The sequence below is a fragment of the Primulina huaijiensis genome, chromosome 15 (assembly GCF_012295235.1).
Source record: "Primulina huaijiensis isolate GDHJ02 chromosome 15, ASM1229523v2, whole genome shotgun sequence".
NCBI classification, from domain to species: domain Eukaryota; kingdom Viridiplantae; phylum Streptophyta; class Magnoliopsida; order Lamiales; family Gesneriaceae; genus Primulina; species Primulina huaijiensis.
In genome coordinates, this window is record NC_133320.1 from 9,384,101 (window position 1) to 9,403,017 (window position 18,917).

The 18,917-nt window shown below is 37.2% G+C and overlaps 1 protein-coding gene and 1 non-coding gene across 4 annotated transcripts; one reads left to right on the forward strand and one right to left on the reverse strand.

Annotated features, from left to right (window-relative positions):
• The first annotated feature begins 8,906 nt into the window (after window positions 1-8,906).
• On the forward strand, window positions 8,907-9,017 carry LOC140960628 (small nucleolar RNA R71). Its single transcript, XR_012172228.1, has one exon. It is a non-coding gene; the product is annotated as a small nucleolar RNA R71 (small nucleolar RNA).
• A 4,245-nt stretch (window positions 9,018-13,262) lies between these two features.
• Window positions 13,263-15,957, reverse strand: LOC140959905 (uncharacterized). 3 transcript variants are annotated; one of them, XM_073417956.1, is made up of 7 exons: window positions 15,734-15,950; window positions 15,546-15,616; window positions 14,912-15,005; window positions 14,567-14,656; window positions 14,327-14,434; window positions 13,773-13,848; window positions 13,265-13,648 (listed from the first exon to the last, which is right to left on the reverse strand). In XM_073417956.1, the coding sequence occupies exons 4-7, from the start codon at window positions 14,613-14,615 to the stop codon at window positions 13,399-13,401; spliced, it is 483 nt and encodes a 160-aa protein (XP_073274057.1). In that variant the 5' UTR covers window positions 14,616-14,656; window positions 14,912-15,005; window positions 15,546-15,616; window positions 15,734-15,950; the 3' UTR covers window positions 13,265-13,398. The 3 variants fall into 3 exon arrangements, with proteins under 3 accessions (XP_073274055.1, XP_073274057.1, XP_073274056.1); XM_073417954.1 differs by lacking the exon at window positions 14,912-15,005 and having other exon boundaries at window positions 13,263-13,648; window positions 14,567-14,615; window positions 15,734-15,957; XM_073417955.1 differs by lacking the exon at window positions 14,912-15,005 and having other exon boundaries at window positions 13,266-13,648; window positions 15,734-15,949.
• Between the last annotated feature and the right edge of the window lie 2,960 nt (window positions 15,958-18,917).

Sequence of the window (18,917 nt, forward strand, 5' to 3'; positions counted from 1 at the left end):
AAAAAGGTTTGCATGCTAAACTTAACAAAGAATGGGTCAAAGATGATGAGTTGGCAAGGCATTGCTTAATCATCTAGGGGCCGAAATTTACACAATAAAATGAAGGGGAAATGTTGATTATTTAGTAAATTTATAACCCTTTAAAGCCTTACCTATCCTTTAAATAATTTAGTGAATTAACCCCTTAATTATTGGAACTTAAATGAACTTATTTCTTACTCCCCTCAAGTAACTTAAATAATTCCTTAAACCTCCATATAACTTAAATTAACTTACTTGCTAGCTAAGATAAATTCTGGAAATGTTTTCTGAATCTTAAATTCTATCTCAAAACTCCAACTCCAGTCCGGCCTCACTGAATTAACTGAAATGATAAAGATTTAAACTGCTACGGAAAATAATTAAATTTAAATATTCAAGCAATAAAAATCACTTTAATTTAAATACTAGAATTATGCATGGCTTATACGTAGTCTAAGTTACGGGTTCTACAATCCTTCCCCCTTAAAAGAAATTTCGTCCTCGAAATTAAAACTCACCAAATAACTGGGGGTACCGACTCCTCATCTCTGGCTCAGACTCTCATGTAGCTTCCTCCTCTGAATGGTTGAGCCATTTGACTTTCACTCGCTCCACCAGTTTTTTCCGAAGCTTCTTCTCCTGTCTGTCTAGGATCTGCACTGGTCTCTCCTTATAAGATAGGTTCGGAGTAAGCTGCAACGGCTCAAAGTTCAAGACATGCGAAGGATTCGCCATATACTTCCTCAGCATAGAGACGTGGAACACATTGTGTACTCCGGCCAGATTCGGCGGAAGAGCCACACGATAAGCTAGCGTCCCAGCTCTGTCGAGGATCTCAAATGGTCCAATGAATCTCGGACTGTGCTTTCCTTTCTTTCCAAATCTCATGACATCCTTCATAGGTGCCACCTTCACAAAGACATGGTCGCCGACAGCAAACTCTAAATCTCTCCTTCTCTGATCTGTATAGCTCTTTTGTCGACTCTGAGCAGCCCTCATTCTATCACGGATCCGGGCTACTACATCGACAGTCTGCTGAATAATCTCTGGACCCAACTCTGCTCTCTCTCCTACTTCATCCCAATGAACAGGAGATCTACACTTACGGCCATATAGTGCTTCATACGAAGCCATGCCAATAGAAGACTGGAAGCTGTTGTTGTAGGTGAACTCTACCAATGGCAAGTTCGACTCCCAACTCTCAGAGAAATCAATAACACAAGCACGGAGAAGATCCTCCAAAATCTGAATGACTCGCTCTGACTGCCCATCTGTCTGCGGATGGAAAGCTGTGCTAAACAGCAACTTCGTACCCATATTCGAATGCAAACCCTTCAAAAATGAGGAAGTGAATCTGGGATCTCTGTCAGATACGATAGAAACTGGAATACCATGAAGTCGGACTATCTCTCAGATATACAACTCCGCATACTGAATCATGGTGAAAGTCGTCTTAATAGGCAAGAAGTGCGCTGATTTGGTAAGACGATCTACAATCACACAGATGGCATTTGATCCTCTGACTGACTTCGGCAAACCGGTCACAAAGTCCATGGTGACATTCTCCCACTTCCACTCGGGAATAGGAAGAGGCTTGAGCAAACCTGCTGGTCTCTGATGCTCGGCCTTCACTAACTGGCAAGTCAGACACTCGGATGCAAAACGTCTGATATCCTTCTTCATCCCCGGTCACCAATACAGCAACTGCAGATCTTTGTACATCTTCGTACTCCCGGGGTGAATGGAGTACGGGGACATGTGGGCCTCTGATAGAATATCTGCTTGAATAAAATTACTGTTAGGAACCCATATCCTGTCTCGGTATCTCACTATACCGTCACTGACTGAATACAAGACACCGCCCTTGGCCTCATCTCTCTGCTTCCACTTGGCCAACTGCTCATCTGCTGCCTGACCACTGCGAATACGGTCCAGAAGGGAAGACCGAATGGTCAAGGTAGATACACGGGGAACTCTACCTCGAGGATATGACTCTAGATCAAACCTCTGCATCTCAATCTGAAGAGGTCTCTGAATCGTCAAATGAGCCATCACTGCGACTTTTCTACTTAATGCATCCGCCACTACATTAGCTTTACCCGGGTGGTAGCTAATGTCACAGTCATAATCCTTCACAAGCTCCAACCAACGCCTCTGACGCATGTTTAGCTCTTTCTGCGTAAAGAAATACTTGAGGCTCTTGTGGTCGGTAAAGATCTGGCACTTCTCTCCATACAGATAGTGCCTCCAATCTTCAATGCAAAAACTACGGCGGCCAACTCTAGATCATGGGTAGGGTAGTTCTTCTCATGGGTCTTCAACTGTCGAGAAGCATAAGCTATGACCTTCCCATGCTGCATCAATACTGCGCCCAAACCGAGCTTCGAAGCATCGGTATATAGCACAAACTCATCGGGCCCTGACGGCATGGCCAAAACTGGTGCTGAGATAAGAGCTTGCTTCAAAGTATCGAAGCTCTTCTGACACAACTCGCTCCACACAAATTTCACATTCTTCTTTGTCAGTGCTGTGAATGGAACTGCAATAGAGGAGAATCCCTTAATGAACTTCCGATAATATCCTGCTAAGCCAATAAAACTGCGGATCTCTGATGCATTCTGCGGCACAACCCAATCTCTGACTGCTGCAACTCTCGCTGGGTCTACCTCAATGCCACTGCTAGAAACAATGTGGCCTAAGAACGCCACTTTTTCTAACCAGAATTCGCATTTACTGAACTTTGCGAATAATTTGTGCTTCTGCAATGTCTGCAACACTATGTTCAGATGCCTGCTGTGATCCTCCTGATTCTTGGAGTAGACGAGGATGTCGTCTATGAACACTATCACAAACTGGTCGAGGTAAGGCTGAAATACGATATTCATGAGATCCATGAAGATCGCTGGTGCATTTGTCAAACCGAACGGCATCACAAGGAACTCGTAGTGGCCATAACGAGTCCTGAAAGCAGTCTTCGAAACATCGGCGTCCCTCACCCTCAACTGGTGATAACATGAACGCAGATCAATCTTGGAGAAAATCGAAGCTCCCTGCAACTGGTCAAACAGATCCTCAATCCTTGGAAGTGGGTATTTATTCTTCACTGTAACCCTGTTCAACTCCCGGTAGTCAATACAAAGCCTCATAGAGCCAGCCTTCTTCTTAACAAACAAGACTGGCGCGTCCCAAGGTGAGAAACTAGGGCGAATGTACTCCTTGTCAAGAAGTTCCTGAATCTGCTTCTTAAGCTCTGCCATCTCTGTCGGTGCTAGTCTGTACGGTGCTTTGGAGATCGGAACCATACCTGGCATAAGCGCGATAGAAAACTCCACCTCTCTTTCAGGTGGCATACCAGAGACGTTCTCAGGAAAAATGTCTAAGAAGTCTCTAACAATTGGAACATCTGCGGCTGACTGACTGGGTGCCTCGGGGACAGATATAAAAGTTGCTAAAAATGCCCGACACCCTCTATGCATGAGCTTCCTAGCCTGGACATAAGGAATAATGCGCGGTAAAGGAAAGTACCTGTCCGGCTCAAATAAGAACTGAGTCATTCCAGGCGGTCGGACAAAAATAGATCTCCGTTGGAAGCCGATTAAAACTCTGTTCCGCAATAGCCAGTCCATCCCCAGAATGATGTCAAACTCTGGCATCGGCAATAAGATAAGATCCGCATAAACAAGATTTCCATGCAGCTCAAGGTCTATGTCTCGGATCACATTGGTGGCTGTTAACTCTTCTCCAGAAGGCAATGATACTGAATAGGCTACATCTAGCCCGATGGTCTTAACTTTGAGAAAATTCGCAAAGACCTCTGAAATAAATGAGTGGGCAGCCCCTGAATCTATCAGGGCTTTGGTAGCTGAGCCAGCTATGAAATTTCTCCCTGAAAGTTCGGAACACTAAGCTGAACCCAATAATTACAAGAGCTAAGCTTATAGACATGCAAAGGTCACAGTTCTCCTAACTAAATCCCGAAAATAATACTGAGTAGAGCATGCAATCCTATCGCAATTCTAAGTTCAAAATCTTAATCCCGATTCCCAAAACATTGGAATGCAACTATAAACTTGAAACTGTAAGGTACCTATCATCAGCATGGTATCGGGGTTCGTCTCCGCAGCATGGAGAGCAAAAACTCTGCCCTGAGTAGGCAGATTCTTCCGGGGGCACTGCTGCAGCACGTGGTCTGTACTGCCACACTTATAGCATTTACCTGAGCCATACATGCATGCTCCAGGATGACGGCGTAAACACTTGGGACAGACTGGGTGCTCAAAGGTCCTCGGGACGGCACGTCCCTGCTGCTGATGCTGCTGCTGAGGTCCTCCTCTATTTCTGAGCAGGCCGTGATGCGGCCTCTTATGCTGATGATGATGCTGATGCTGCTGAGAAGGATGAGGGCGGTGTGGTACTTGAACTGGTCGCTTTCCCAAGCGATCCCTTTCTATATCAATCAAATCTTGCTCTGCAGCCAGAGCTCTAGAAACAGCAATCTCAAAGGTAGTAGGGCCAGCAACCCTAACATCGCGGCGTAAGATCGGCCGAAGTCCATGAAGAAAGTGCCTCAGCTTGGCACTGGCATCGTTCGCAATCAAGGACACAAAGTGACAGCCCCTCTCAAATTTACGGATGAACTCCGTAACAGTCAGCTCCCCTTGCCTCAGGGTCATGAACTCCCTGGTCAAACGCGAACGCACCTCATCCGTAAAATACTTGGAGTAAAACACCTCCGTGAAGCGCACCCAAGACAGTGTATCCAAGTTCAGGGCTACTGAAGCTCCTTCCCACCATAAGCGAGCATCTCCTCCGAACAGATAAGAGGCACAACGAACTCGATCTGAATCCCCAAGCTCCATAAACTCGAAGATAACCTCGAGGGACTTGATCCAACCCTCGGCGATCATGGGGTCCGATGTCCCTGAAAACTCCTTTGGACGCATCTTCATGAATCTCTCATATACAGCCTCGGGCCTTGTCGGCCTGGTCGCCACAACATTGTTCCCCGCAAACTGTGCGAAGAACTGAGTCATCCCAGCTAGCATCTGGGCATTCATATCAGGTGGAGGGGGTGGAGGTCCGTACCTCTCCTGCCTCTGCTCCTCCCGGTCCTCCTGGCGAGGCTCGTCAACTCTCGTACGCTCGAGGATGCGTCTAGGGGGTATACTGTTCCATACATAACCCATACGTAACTAACATGCATAATTCAATAATTTATTTAATTTAAATACTGAACAATAAAAATCTGGGCATGAAATATTTCATGAAATCATGCTGCTAAAAATAATTCATGCTTTAAATAAAATGCACAAATGTAAAACTTACAGACCGAAGGCGTGACTTCATGAGCTTCTCGTGGTCAGTAGTAGTACAACCCTTTACAGAACCATTGCTCTGATACCAGCTGTAGAGGCCTAAAATCCGTGATTGAAAATTTGCGAAAAATTTAAAATTTTTCTTTTTAAATAATTAAAATTGCCTCCTTCATAAATTAACTAATAAATAAAGTTCGATGTTCAAAATGGCAGCGGAAGAAATTAACATTTTCGAAATAACGGTAAAAGTTTATCCAACGATAAATCAATTGTTTGAGCAATAAAATAATAAATGCTGAACTGAGGTCCCCGGGTCCTACTACTGCCGACTCGAGTTGGCTCACTGGTCCCCGCCCTCGATCCCGACATCATCATTAGCACCTACAACAATCAAGTCTAGTGAGTCTAAAGACTCAACATGCATATGTCATAAATAACAAGTAAATAAATAATAAGCTTGCATGCAAGTGGAAATATCATGTCATGAGGCATATCGTGAAAATATCGTGTCATGATTATTTATAGTACGTGCATAACTGAACTGAGAAATCATAAATGAAAAATGGTTGCTCCTTGGAGCACTGTCATGAGATAACTTGTAATAATTTTCTGGTAAGATTATGGTCTACGCAAGTGGTCCCTAAACTGAACTGAACTGAGCGGACCGGTAACTGGCGACCGGGTTTAATAATTTACGTCTGATCAGACTACTGCCACAGTATACTGGGTGAAACAACTGAACTGACCGGTAACTGACGACCGGACCGGTAACTGGCGACCGGATTTAATAACAATAGTAAAGTGACCACAAGCAATATTGCATAAATCTCAAAATGAATATTTTTTTTTTGCACGTAATATAATTAATTAACATAATTAAATATCCTGTAATAATTTTACTGATTGGATTGGATCGCTCCCAGGCTCGCTGCAATCTAAATATGCCATGAAAATATGCAATAGAATTATTTTTACCAAACTATGCATTTAATTCAAAAAACTGAGACGATTGCATCCAACGACTACGTATTTAATCATGACCCCGAACCAACCCGAACAAACAATGAACCATCGTATAGTCATGATTAAAATACGCTTGAAATGATGAAATAATGCTCCTAAAATGGTGAGGGCCGAAATCTAGGTGAATGGAGGCCAAAACATGAAACGCTCTTTCAAGAGTCAATTTGGCACATCGCACCGTAAATTCTCGTACAACCTCAAAAATGATCCGAATCACAATCGGCCAAAAACATGACCTTCCTAACTTGATGAGGCACTGTCCAGTCTAAGGCCAGAAGCTAAAAGCCAACCGAGAACTCGAAACACGCCTGTGAACAACAGCACACTTGCTGGCAAAATTACAGCAGCTGTGCATTCGTTTCTCTTGTGTCGTTTTCAAGACTACAGGCCATTGGGGCTTGAACCACTGACTAGAGAGTCTTACCAACATCCCAAAGAATGATTTGAACCATGGATAAGGACCCTAGGCCAGCCACAATTCGCACCATTCAAGAAGTAACCCGAAAGGTTCACCCGAGAACACCTTGTATGCGTGTGTGGTGTTGTGCTTCGTTTGCTGTCTAGCGTCGTTCCAGTGGCCATTTGATTGACCATGGCACGATCTAGACATCTTGGGGTATGGTATGAACTTTGGCTGAGGGCCATAGGCCAACCAAGATCCACACCATTCCACAAAAATCGAACCATACTTGCTGCACAAACGAGAAAACCGAAATGGGGAAGGGCTGTTCTTGAGTTATTTTGTAAAAACCGATTCACCATGGACCAAGCCTCCAAAAGGGCGACTTAGTCACGTCTTAGACATGCTATGGAAGTGTTCTAACCATGGCTATAGTCCTTAGGGCAGCCATGATCATATTCATATCCCTTTGACAGCAAAACTGAAATTTCGAAACTCAAATGGACACAAATGGGGAGTTGCTGTCATTCCTTGATTTCCAGCGTGCATGGGGTTAAATGAATGGACCAACATGGTCCTAATGCATCCTATTACATGCTTAGAAACCGTCTTGGGAGCCTGGAATCGAACCAATACCTGAAACCATCAAAACAAATGAAACCGTGAAGAGCATCATGAAGGCCGAAAATCTGCATCTTTTATTTTCTGAAAATTCTTGATAGATTTCGGTTTTTGCATGGAAATGATGATCATGTAATGTTAAATAATGATAATAGGACTTGATTGAAGAGTCAAGGAAGAACATATGCATGCCTGGTTTTGTTTGAAAGAAAAACAAAAAAAATGAGACGATTCGGCGCGGAGGAGGTAGAGCGCTTTCTACCTAGCTTGCTACTGAATTTTTCCTCTCTTGTTTTATCTCTGAATCCCACGGTTTACACTCTGAAAATGCTCTCTGATTTCGGTGGATAGGGGAGGAGAATATTGGTTAGGGGAGTGAGGGAGATGGGTGCAAAATATAGGGAACAAAGCAAGACCAAGTCTACAAATTTGAAATTTGAATTATGGTTTGATGTCAAATATTTGTTGGGGTGATAATGGAGGTGAGGTGGCCGATTCTCTCATGCTAGACTAGGTTAGGATAAGCTCTAATATTAATTAATTAAGGTTGATCAATAATTAAAAAGGTTTGCATGCTAAACTTAACAAAGAATGGGTCAAAGATGATGAGTTGGCAAGGCATTGCTTAATCATCTAGGGGCCGAAATTTACACAATAAAATGAAGGGGAAATGTTAATTATTTAGTAAATTTATAACCCTTTAAAGCCTTACCTATCCTTTAAATAATTTAGTGAATTAACCCCTTAATTATTGGAACTTAAATGAACTTATTTCTTACTCCCCTCAAGTAACTTAAATAATTCCTTAAACCTCCATATAACTTAAATTAACTTACTTGCTAGCTAAGATAAATTCTAGAAATGTTTTCTGAATCTTAAATTCTATCTCAAAACTCCAACTCCAGTCCGGCCTCACTGAATTAACTGAAATGATAAAGATTTAAACTGCTACGGAAAATAATTAAATTTAAATATTCAAGCAATAAAAATCACTTTAATTTAAATACTAGAATTATGCATGACTTATACGTAGTCTAAGTTACGGGTTCTACATATATGATGTTGAAAAAGGATCTAATATTGGTTTTTTTTAATTATTAACATAATTTGCTTGTTCATGGAGACATTTTTTAAATGAAGGTAATGTTGGACAATCTTTTGTAGCATGATCATGTGTATCACATATATGACAAACACTTTCTTGAATACTTTTTAATTGACCATTCTTTTTCATTTCTAATGACTCAATTTTTCTTGCTAAAGATGCAAGTTTAGCTTGAATATCTATATCATCTTTAAGATTATAGATACCACCCCCATTTGTTGAATTATTGATTTTAGTTGTTGGTAGTTCTATTGTACCTATATTATCCCAATTTTGAGCATTTTCTGCTAATGAATCCAAATACTCCATAGCTTCATTTGGGTTTTAATCTTCAAAAGTTCCATTACACATGAATTCTATCATTTGCCTATCTTTAGGTATTAGACCTTCATAAAAGTGAGAAACTATTCTCCATGTTTCAAAACCATGATGTGGGCATGTATTAAGTAATTCTTTATATCTATCCCAACATTGATAAAATATTTCTCCTTGTTTTTGAGAAAAAGTAGTAATTTTTCTTTTAAAAGAGTTTGTTCTATGGAAAGAAAAATTTTTTTTGAGAAATTGTTGTTGCATTTCTTCCCATGATCTTATTGAACTTGATCTCAAAATTTGTAGCCATGTTTTAGCTTTATCTTTTAAAGAAAAAGAGAAAAGCTTTAATCGAACTATATCCATGCTACAATTTTGATCATTATAAGTGTTACAAACTTCCTCAAATTCTCTTAGATGTAAATATGGATTTTCAGAATCTAAGCCATGAAAATTTTGTAGAAGTTGAATAATTTGAGGTTTAAAGTTGAAATTAGATGCATCAGGAGGAAAAACTAAACAAGATGGGGCACTAGTTCTAATAGGATTCATATGGTGCCTAAGTGTTCTTAATTGATCATGTTCTTGATTATTATTATTATTATTGTTATCATTCTCTTGATTATTTGAATTATCATACATGTTTAAATTATTTTCAGATACTCGAATAAGTCTACCACTTTTTTTCGACTCCAAATACTCATACAAAAAAAAAAACAAGACAATACTTATAAATAAAACATAATTAACAAATATAAACTTAATTTATACCTCCCGGCAACGACGCCAAAAACTTGCTACTACTTAAATTATAATTCACCCAAGTGTAGGTTGTCTGCAAGTAATATATTTCGTAAGTACGATATCTATCCACAGAGAGGTTATTTTAAGTTTAAATTTATTAATTTTTAGATTACCAAATGCAAGAACGAAGTTTACAAATTATAAATTTTGTCAAGGCTCGAGGATTTATTCTTTGTTTATGCAATATTGTTTAACTAAAAGTAAAACAAAAGACACCACCATAAATAATGGTTCCAAGAAAATTAAATATTTAAACACACACCTAATATAATATAGTTCCCACTATAGAAAATACTGAATTCACCGATATTTTATATATGGTACCTATGATTATATATATAACTATATAAATATATAACTGCATAAAATAAATGTTAAATTAAATCATTATATTTAATTTAGAACAACCGGCAGAGCCACGCTATTGCCTAAATGAAATATATGATTTAATATGTTAGTTGCGGGAGAGTAAAAGTTAGATGCGGAAAATAAAAGTTAGTTGCGATAAAGTAAATGTTAGATTGTTAGATATCATAATATTTCATTTAGAACAACCGGCAGAACCACACTATCGTTTAAATGAAATATATGATATATATGATATATATATATATATATCTGTATGTATAATATAACAATAATAATTGATGAAATATTTATTGTATCAAAATTAAACAACAAATCAAGATAACCACTTAAATGGTATCAAGCATTTGATGTAAATTGATAACAACAAATAATTCATTTTTATACCTACAATAAAAAGAAATTAGCAAAATGAAAAGAAATAAAGAAAGAATATACAAAATATAAACAATCTTACTTCACCAAGAATTCATCCTCTTCACCTTGACATAATAGATTTAGCTTTCCATGAACTTACTTTTGATCAACACTAAAAACATCACTCATAATTTGGAAAATGAAAAATATATTGGAACTTAGAACTTTTATACACACTCACACTATATTTTACAATGAGATAGAATGATTCTCAAGCTAGCACAAGGCCTCTATTTATAGGCCAAATGAGAGAAAGAGTCAAAAATTCTATTAATGCAATGTAGTTGTAATAGTAGTCTTTGTCTCCTCCAACTTCAATTCCATGTTCTTTCTTTCAATGCTTTGTTCCATGACTTTAATCACTGAATTTGACTCTTCTCAAAACAGCAAACATGTGGGAAATTGTCTGTAGATGAATTTGGCCACTTGGTTCACCTCATTTGGTTAAATATTGAAATAGTTATTTTTATTTTACTATATGCTGGTCATGGTGAAAGTAAATTTGTCTTCCTTTTGATATTTTCACAATTTGATCATCTTAACCAACTTTTTAAGCAATCATGTCTTCTGCAAAGTTGTAGATAATTTCTCAAGGATTCCAAACATGTTTGAATCACCTTCATTTGAGTTTTCTAGCTTGAGTTATCATTATTTTACTAACACATAGAAAACCTGAACATTTAAATATAAACACACAATACTAAAATAACATAATTTTATAATTTTAATGAAATTTAAATTTTAAAATATAGATTTTAACATATAATAAATTATTAATTTTAAGTTTCATCAGTCTTCGAATTTTCGGGACGTTACAGATGGGATCTAAAGCTCTTCTTTTTCTGCATTTGTGTCTTACTTCTAATAATTGTTGAAAGATCATTTTTTTTACAACACAAAGGAGTACGTTGTCGTTTGTAATTCTTTTGTAATGCTACAATATGATATCATTATGCCAATTTTTCTTTGAGAAAAGATGTTTTTTGTGCCAAAGTATCCGAATTGTCAGTGAGATATTCCTTAATTAGCATTTCTCTTTAGGGACTTGACATTTTGGCTAAGAAAGTTGCTTTGATATATTTTTCTTCGACCCTGAATTTCATCTTTATTTAGTGAATAACATAATATATTCATCCACTAAACAGATGTAATGTAATTCAAGATTATATATAGTTTGAGTATATTTCTTCTTCTAAGTACTTGACTGTTGAAATAGTCTACCTCTATAAATTGTGCTTTAAATAGGGTAGTCATTCTTCTGGCTAGGACTAACTCTTTGGTTTCTACCGAAGTCATGTCCCACGCAATTTTCACTGATCTCATAAGACTCATTTCTAAAAGTTTAATAAATCATTTTTTGTTGATATCAAGTGTTTCTTATGAGAGTGTCACAGCCAATGTCCAATGATCTATGCGATCATCTTTGTTTTTGAAATCTAGTAGATCAGGGTTAAGCATAATCTTATAAGAATGTATAGATTCTAAAACAAATTTTTCATAGGGTGTTTCATGCAAGAGAATTTGACTTCTCCTTGACTTAGTTCCTGCTAGGTGTGCTTCTCTACCAACATGGAAATCTGTTTGAGGTTCTCTCATTTTTGTATCATGAGATCTCACAATTTCCCTTCGTAGTTCATGAGATGATCATCAGGTTATTGCACGTGGTTTAGCCCCAGTTGTATTATTCTTTAGATTTATGACCTTGAGTTTTGCAAAAGATTATGCAAAGTCTTGGAATCTCTAGACTAATACTTTGTAAAGTTGTCATAAGATTAATTTCTTCTCTGAGACATTTTTAATTAGATTGATTATTTTCTCTTCGCCAGCTAAAGGTTTTGGCATCACCTTGGCCGTTCTTCTTTGATATAATAAGGGTTCGTTACCAAAGAATGGTGGTAACCTTCCTACTGAAGTCATTTTACTAAAACTTGTTTTTTGTTCTAGAGTTTGGATTCTTGTTTGAATATCTTTTAGTGTTACAATAATTTCTTCTTGTCGTTCAAGAATTTTTTCCACTTTTTGTGGTACGTAATACAACATGCTGTCGTAATTCTGTATCGTCTTTTAGATTTCTCCAAGATCTCTAGAGATTTTAGAAAAATCTGATACTATTTTCAGGAACTTATTAGACTGTATCATAATTTACTTTTGGATTCTGATAAGTTTCACTTTGCTCCTGATATCTAACCTTGGTTATATATTATTTTTTAAAATATTCCAAAGTATTGGAATAAGTCATGCAAATAATTAACGTCGAACCTGGGTTCGAATCATATTATTTGAGATAATTATCATCCTCAAACATTTAATTACTTAGTAATAATAATTTTGTATATTTGAAATAATTTTACATAAAATCTGATATTGTTTCTGACCCCTGTACATCAATAGATTAAAATATAAAAAAAATAAGTATTTTTACCATTTTATTGTTTGAGCCAAGGAGTTCAAACTAAATGTTCGACATTTTAACTGTCATAAATTATGATTCTCAAGATTCCTTTTAATTGAGAGCTAAGGAGTAACTTAAAGATATGATGACAATGATCACAAGGGCAGTCGCGGGTGATGTACCTAATTTGATGGTTTGACAAGTTATCAATTCAAACAAATCGTTATATATTGTTTTAGCTCAATTTGATTCAATATTTTGTTTTGCTTTGTTTTTTTGAAATTTTTAATTAAGCTTTCTCCGTGGTTTTCGAAATTTATATTTATAACTGTTGTGAAGGTATAAAGTTTGTCCTTCGATGATAGTAATTTAGTTTTAAAAAAAATATATTAATAAAATCTCTAGTAGCTGAACCCATGATTAAATGATGTACAAATATAAATATTTTGGAATTTTCAAGTTGCCTCCAGATTACCCGATCTTTACCATTATCATAAAAAATAAGATGCAATAAAAAAAAAACGCAAGGATAATGCATGGCTACATTGATCTCCGGCATTACAAGTCTGTATAATTAAGCTCACTAAGACAAAAAAAGCAGCAATATACGAACCATTTTCAATCAGTTTTCATCATCCGAACTTGCGTATGCTACGAGCAAACTTGTTACTGGGTTATTATCATCCATGAGTGTTTCATCTTCCTTCGAGGGTGACTGCTCTTTCTTGTTACCATGTTGAATACTCGCAGCTTTGCGTTTTTTAGATGCCTGTCCACTCAAAGTTACCAAGGGCGGATCTTTATCAGAAGGTTTAGATACACCTAGCTGCTTAGGCTTCACTTCTACCACCCTCTTCAGTAAATCTTGCTGCCTGAAAATCGACATGTTAAAGCCCCCCTTGGAAAATTCAACATTTTCGAAGTTGTCTGGCATTCTTGCTATTTCCACACTTTGTTTGGGGTGGTGAGAGAGAGAGAAGAAGAAGAAGATCTTACCTGATACCACTCTTTGCCTTGGGCTCGACACGAAGTGCCAAGGGAACTGACGCTGAGGAAGTTTCAGCCACAGCTTTGTTGGTGGTTGTCAAGGAAAATGTACAAGGTGTAAACAAGAAAATTATAAATAGCCACTTGTTTCATATCTTGTTGCATAGCTCAGACACATACAATGAATTAGCGATTTGCAAATTTCACCTCTCAGCGCATGAGGCTGAGAAATAAAAGTAACAGGTTCTGATTTCTAAGAAGTAAAAGTAACAGGTTCTGATTAGCTAAATATTATCGTCTACTACTAAAGGAAAACAAAAAACGCCAAATCACACAGAAGCTCTAAAAAGAATGCTATCTACGCCCCTCTCCACCCCACACACATGAAAAAGGGAAGAATCCCTTCTCGGTCATTTCAATTAATCCCAATGTAGTTAAAAGTTGTTTAAAGCAAGTTCTTTTGAAATATTAGGAAAGTTAAAGACAAAAAGAAACTTTTGACTCATTCAGGCAATGATTTTTACCACTTATATTGGTACACATATGCCCCAAAAATAAGGATATCTTAAAAGCAGCAAATGCTCGTTTCTCAGTATGGCGTAGAAGGCGCTCAGCATCTTCTTCAGCTTCAATCTGCTCCTTGAGATAAAGTAAATCATCGCTGTCCATTGCTAGAAATTTACAGTTGACAAGTCTCAAGAATCAATGAAGACACCATTATCAATGAATTAACATAGGCGTACGTACAGGCTTTCACGCATTAATAAAAAATTCCCAAAAAAGTACAGAGCTAAAATGCATACCCCCTCGACCGTGAAGGTAACCACCACGTTCACCGGCAACTTCTTGCATCTGCACAAATATCAAGCACCCAGTGGAAGAAGCCAAAATCCCTGCCGGGGCATGTTATCAGAAAACTTTCCAGTATTTTTAAATCAAAGAACTCAACATTCACCGGACAACTCAGGACAACTATCAGAACATCAAAGAGTTAAATCGTCGAAGTAAAGCTCACTTGTTACAACTAAATTTGCAGAGGAAAATCCTCTCAATAAAAAATATATCCATATAATTTATAATTGAAATACTTACTCATAAATCATAAACTTTCTATCATATCTTAAAGAGATTTCAGGGTTTCACCTTACCTCCAGAGGTGTCAGATAAGGATCACAAGCAGCATTAACATGATGACAAAGGATAAGATTCACTCCTAACTTGAATCAGCTCTTTTTCCTTAGCCTATAATGTGGACCGTGTGAGCAAGCTTGGGATATTACCAAACTTTTAGTCCTTAAATCAGCTCATTGTTTCTTAGGCAGTAATAAGATTACGTGGAAGCTAATATTTCTTCAATACTTATTGAAATCCACAGTTGCACTGGCAGACACAAGAAATGGGGTAATAGGAAAGCACATGCCTTTGCCGTAAAACATGAGAATCAGCCAACTCCTAAAGGTTCAACATTAAATGATGGAGAGATTGTGAATCCAAGCTGATATGTAGGCTTTATGGCACTATCTTTTAACAAAGCACGTGCCTTGACTAATAACAGTTTACATTTGCCTCGTAGAATTGTCACATTATTATCATGGGGCGGGCGAGTTAAATTGATAGAAATATAAAAGCCCAAAGATAGCTATTATTGAAAATCCTACGCCATCCACAATACACTAGGACAAATTTTGCTTCATGCAACATAATACAAACACAACAAATACACGTATTTATATGCCTTCAAAAAGAGACAAGGAAAGAGAATCAGGAGCTGGATTCGCTAACCTTGGAGACCATGCGTTGGAAAGTAACTTCTTCGTCATCTATTCTGTCTTTTCCCTTTCCTAACTTCTTATCTGCATATCACAAACATTCATTGTCACAACCCATCAGTTGCCACAACAGATCTTGTACTCAAGATGTTTCTTAGGAAGAAACAAACAAGAAAACAACAAACAGGGGAAACAATGCACCTTTCGGATCCGTAAGATTTGTGTACTCCCGAACTTCTCTTCCTGCCATCGCTCCGCGGCGAAATTTTCAAATCCCCTTCCGAAATTGTGATCTTCAGTAAACTTGTATCAGTAAATGAAGCTAAAATTTTCAGCTTGAAATAGAAAAAAGAGCGCAGAAGAGTCGAAATTCCTCTCGCTAGGGCTATGAGAGGAGGTTTTTCAGGTGATATATACCTTTTAAATGCGATGTTTTGGAAGCGTGTTTTCCCGTAGAACCAAATGCGATATAGCGGTCGTAGGTAAAGAGGGGGACACGGTTCAGAACGTCCGACGACGTTTCAAAATATCTCGACTTTTAATCGCAATATTTTTTGACCGTTCTGATTATAGTTCATCAGCCGTCAATTATGATTACAGTTATGAATGAAGATTATGGTTTGACCTTGTTTTTAAAACTATATGCGGTAAATTTATGTATGAAATATGCTACTAAGAATTTTTTTTAAGTTAATGTTATAATAATAATTTTATTATATTTTTTTTCCTTTAAAAGAATACCAATATGGAGCACGGGATAAGAGAATTTGATATTTGAAAAAGTAGTTATAATTAATAAATCTCAATAATGTTATGTGTGAGGACATCGAATTCTCACACCCAAGACGCAGCGGAAGTTTAAAAATTTGTGTTTCGACAATCGAGACGTAGCTTGGACGTTGTGTGTTTAAAAACATTCATAAAGTGTTTAGTATTATACTTGCGCGTATATAACGCTAGACTCCAAATAATTCCGATTTTTACGCGGAGATTGTCTTTCTTGTAAATATCTACGAACAGATCATCGGCTTTGATCGCCTAATTAGGTCCACGATCGAAGACTACGTTCCTCGTTTGGATTGCTTTAGAAATCGCAAGTAATTTATGTGTTGAGACTATGATATCCGAATTTCCGAAATCCGGAGTCGTTGCAGCATCAGAAGGACATGGCGGTGGAGGAAGTGGCTTGGCCAAAATTTCTTGTTCAAGGATATAAGATGGCCAAGACTTCCATGATTCTTAATCATGGATTTTGTGCTAATTGATTCTTAGTTAATCATTAACAAATATTTATTGATTCTTAATCAATAATTAAGCAAATCTAATTTGTTTTTTGTAACCAAAATTTCTTCCAATTTTTCGTATGGTGGCTGAGACTTTGTTGTTCAAAGGATGGAGTGTTTTGCTAATTTTTGTGTGTAAAATTTGTATATGATTTTTGGCCCCGTATGTTGTATATATAGAGTGCGACTCCTAATTTAGTTAAGACTCTCATTCCCATAAGTACTTCTAGTCCTTGTGATACTAGGACTCTAATTTCATTATATNAATTCACTAAATAAATGATTCTGAACTCATTATAACCCCGATCGACAATCCGAGAGCGCCGATGTATCAAGGATACAAGTTTTGTTCATATAATGAAAATTGAAAATTTCGAAAATCAAAATTTTCACTTATCATATTGGGCGACTACCTGTTTTGTGAAGGAGCTTCAGCATACTCTCTAACTAACATATTCCCCTGAACCAACTGATTGAAATCGACTTCAATAGCAGAATAATAACATAGAAGTGAGTATTTTTAAAAATAACGAGCACGGAAGACCTCCAAAGTAATTATTTGACCAGATTCCATGAGTGCTTCCTCTGTGGTTTCCCATCATAGTTGTGCTCGATCCTTGAGTTGGTAAACAACTAACTTAAGTCTCAACTCTGTAGTGTACTCTACCATATTAAATAAACAGTTCATATTCTTCAGTTGTCTTTTCACCACCTTCATTTCCAAAGAACTTTGGAGGATGCATATTTTGGAATTTAGCAATCACTAAGTTCATTTATCTCATCCTTTGAGTTAACTGTTGAACCTCATGATCAACTTCCATATTTCTTGCTACATGACTTTCTAGACAGGTTGGTGTCTCCTGATCCACCTCTATCTCTATATTCACATTTTGAGTTGGCATTCCTCTAAGGAGGCCACGTATACCTCTGCCAATACCATCAGTTACTCGTACGTTCTGTGCTTCTGACTCTTGAATAACTTCTTTCTCATTTCTTTTTCTTACTACAGGTGTCATTCTATAAGACACAAAGATTACTCCACAGGCAGAAATAATAAATAAGTACTAAAATTTCAATGAAAGCTCAAACAGAATCCACTAGGAAATAATAAACTAAGTGTCGACTTACTTAGCTACCAGCTCTAACTCAGCTAAGTCAAATAAACATAATAAGCAAATCAAATAAGAGCACATAGTCAATCACATACGTAATTATTTTATTTGTGGCTAGACTCGAGTGTTCTAGAATCTAATTTGAACATACCCCAGTTACGCTCTAATATAAACTAAGAAGGACAGTGCACCTAATTACCATTTAATTACCAAACAACACAAACAAGTAAAAAAATCCGTTTAAGGTCTACAAAAATTTCAGCATGATATCCTCGTAAATAGGACATAGCAAAAAAATCAAAACAACACAACAAGTTTATACTTAAAAATAAAGTCCAATAGACCAAACAAAATATCAATCTCATGCAGAACTAGCTAGGTTCGATTATACCAAATAGAATCCAACACTAAAGTATACAAACAAATACACGAGGCATCTCCTTGAAAAATGACTCAATATGTATTATAAATATTTGGGTGATCCAAACTAAATTTGACTAAACTTACTGTGATTCATTGGAAGAAGCTCAGCCATCTCCATCAGAACCACATGTATAACCTTCTGTGGAATCAATAACAAACCATAGTAGCCCCGAGCGACAGGGGTCAAACCCTTGTATGAAGATCAAATAAATTAAAGCATATAGAAAGGACATGTAATGTAATCAGTGCAATGCAATGCATGTAGGGTACCAAATAATCTTGGGTATCAAATTGGATTCAGCGAATCAATAGCAACAACTGTGACTCCATGTGCAAGGGGTATGACGTGTTAAATACACTCTCAGTCCTGCACATCTACATTAGTAATGTCAGCTTGCAAAACTACTTGGCCCTTCCTCTAGTCATCTGAGGTATGACACTAGCACACCCTCGGCTCTAATATCTAAATAACTCATCCAAGAGTAAACAGAAATTTCGGAAAAACGGAGTCATGGCTCAATATGAATACGTGTTCAACCATGCATATAATCCATAAATTATTCCAAT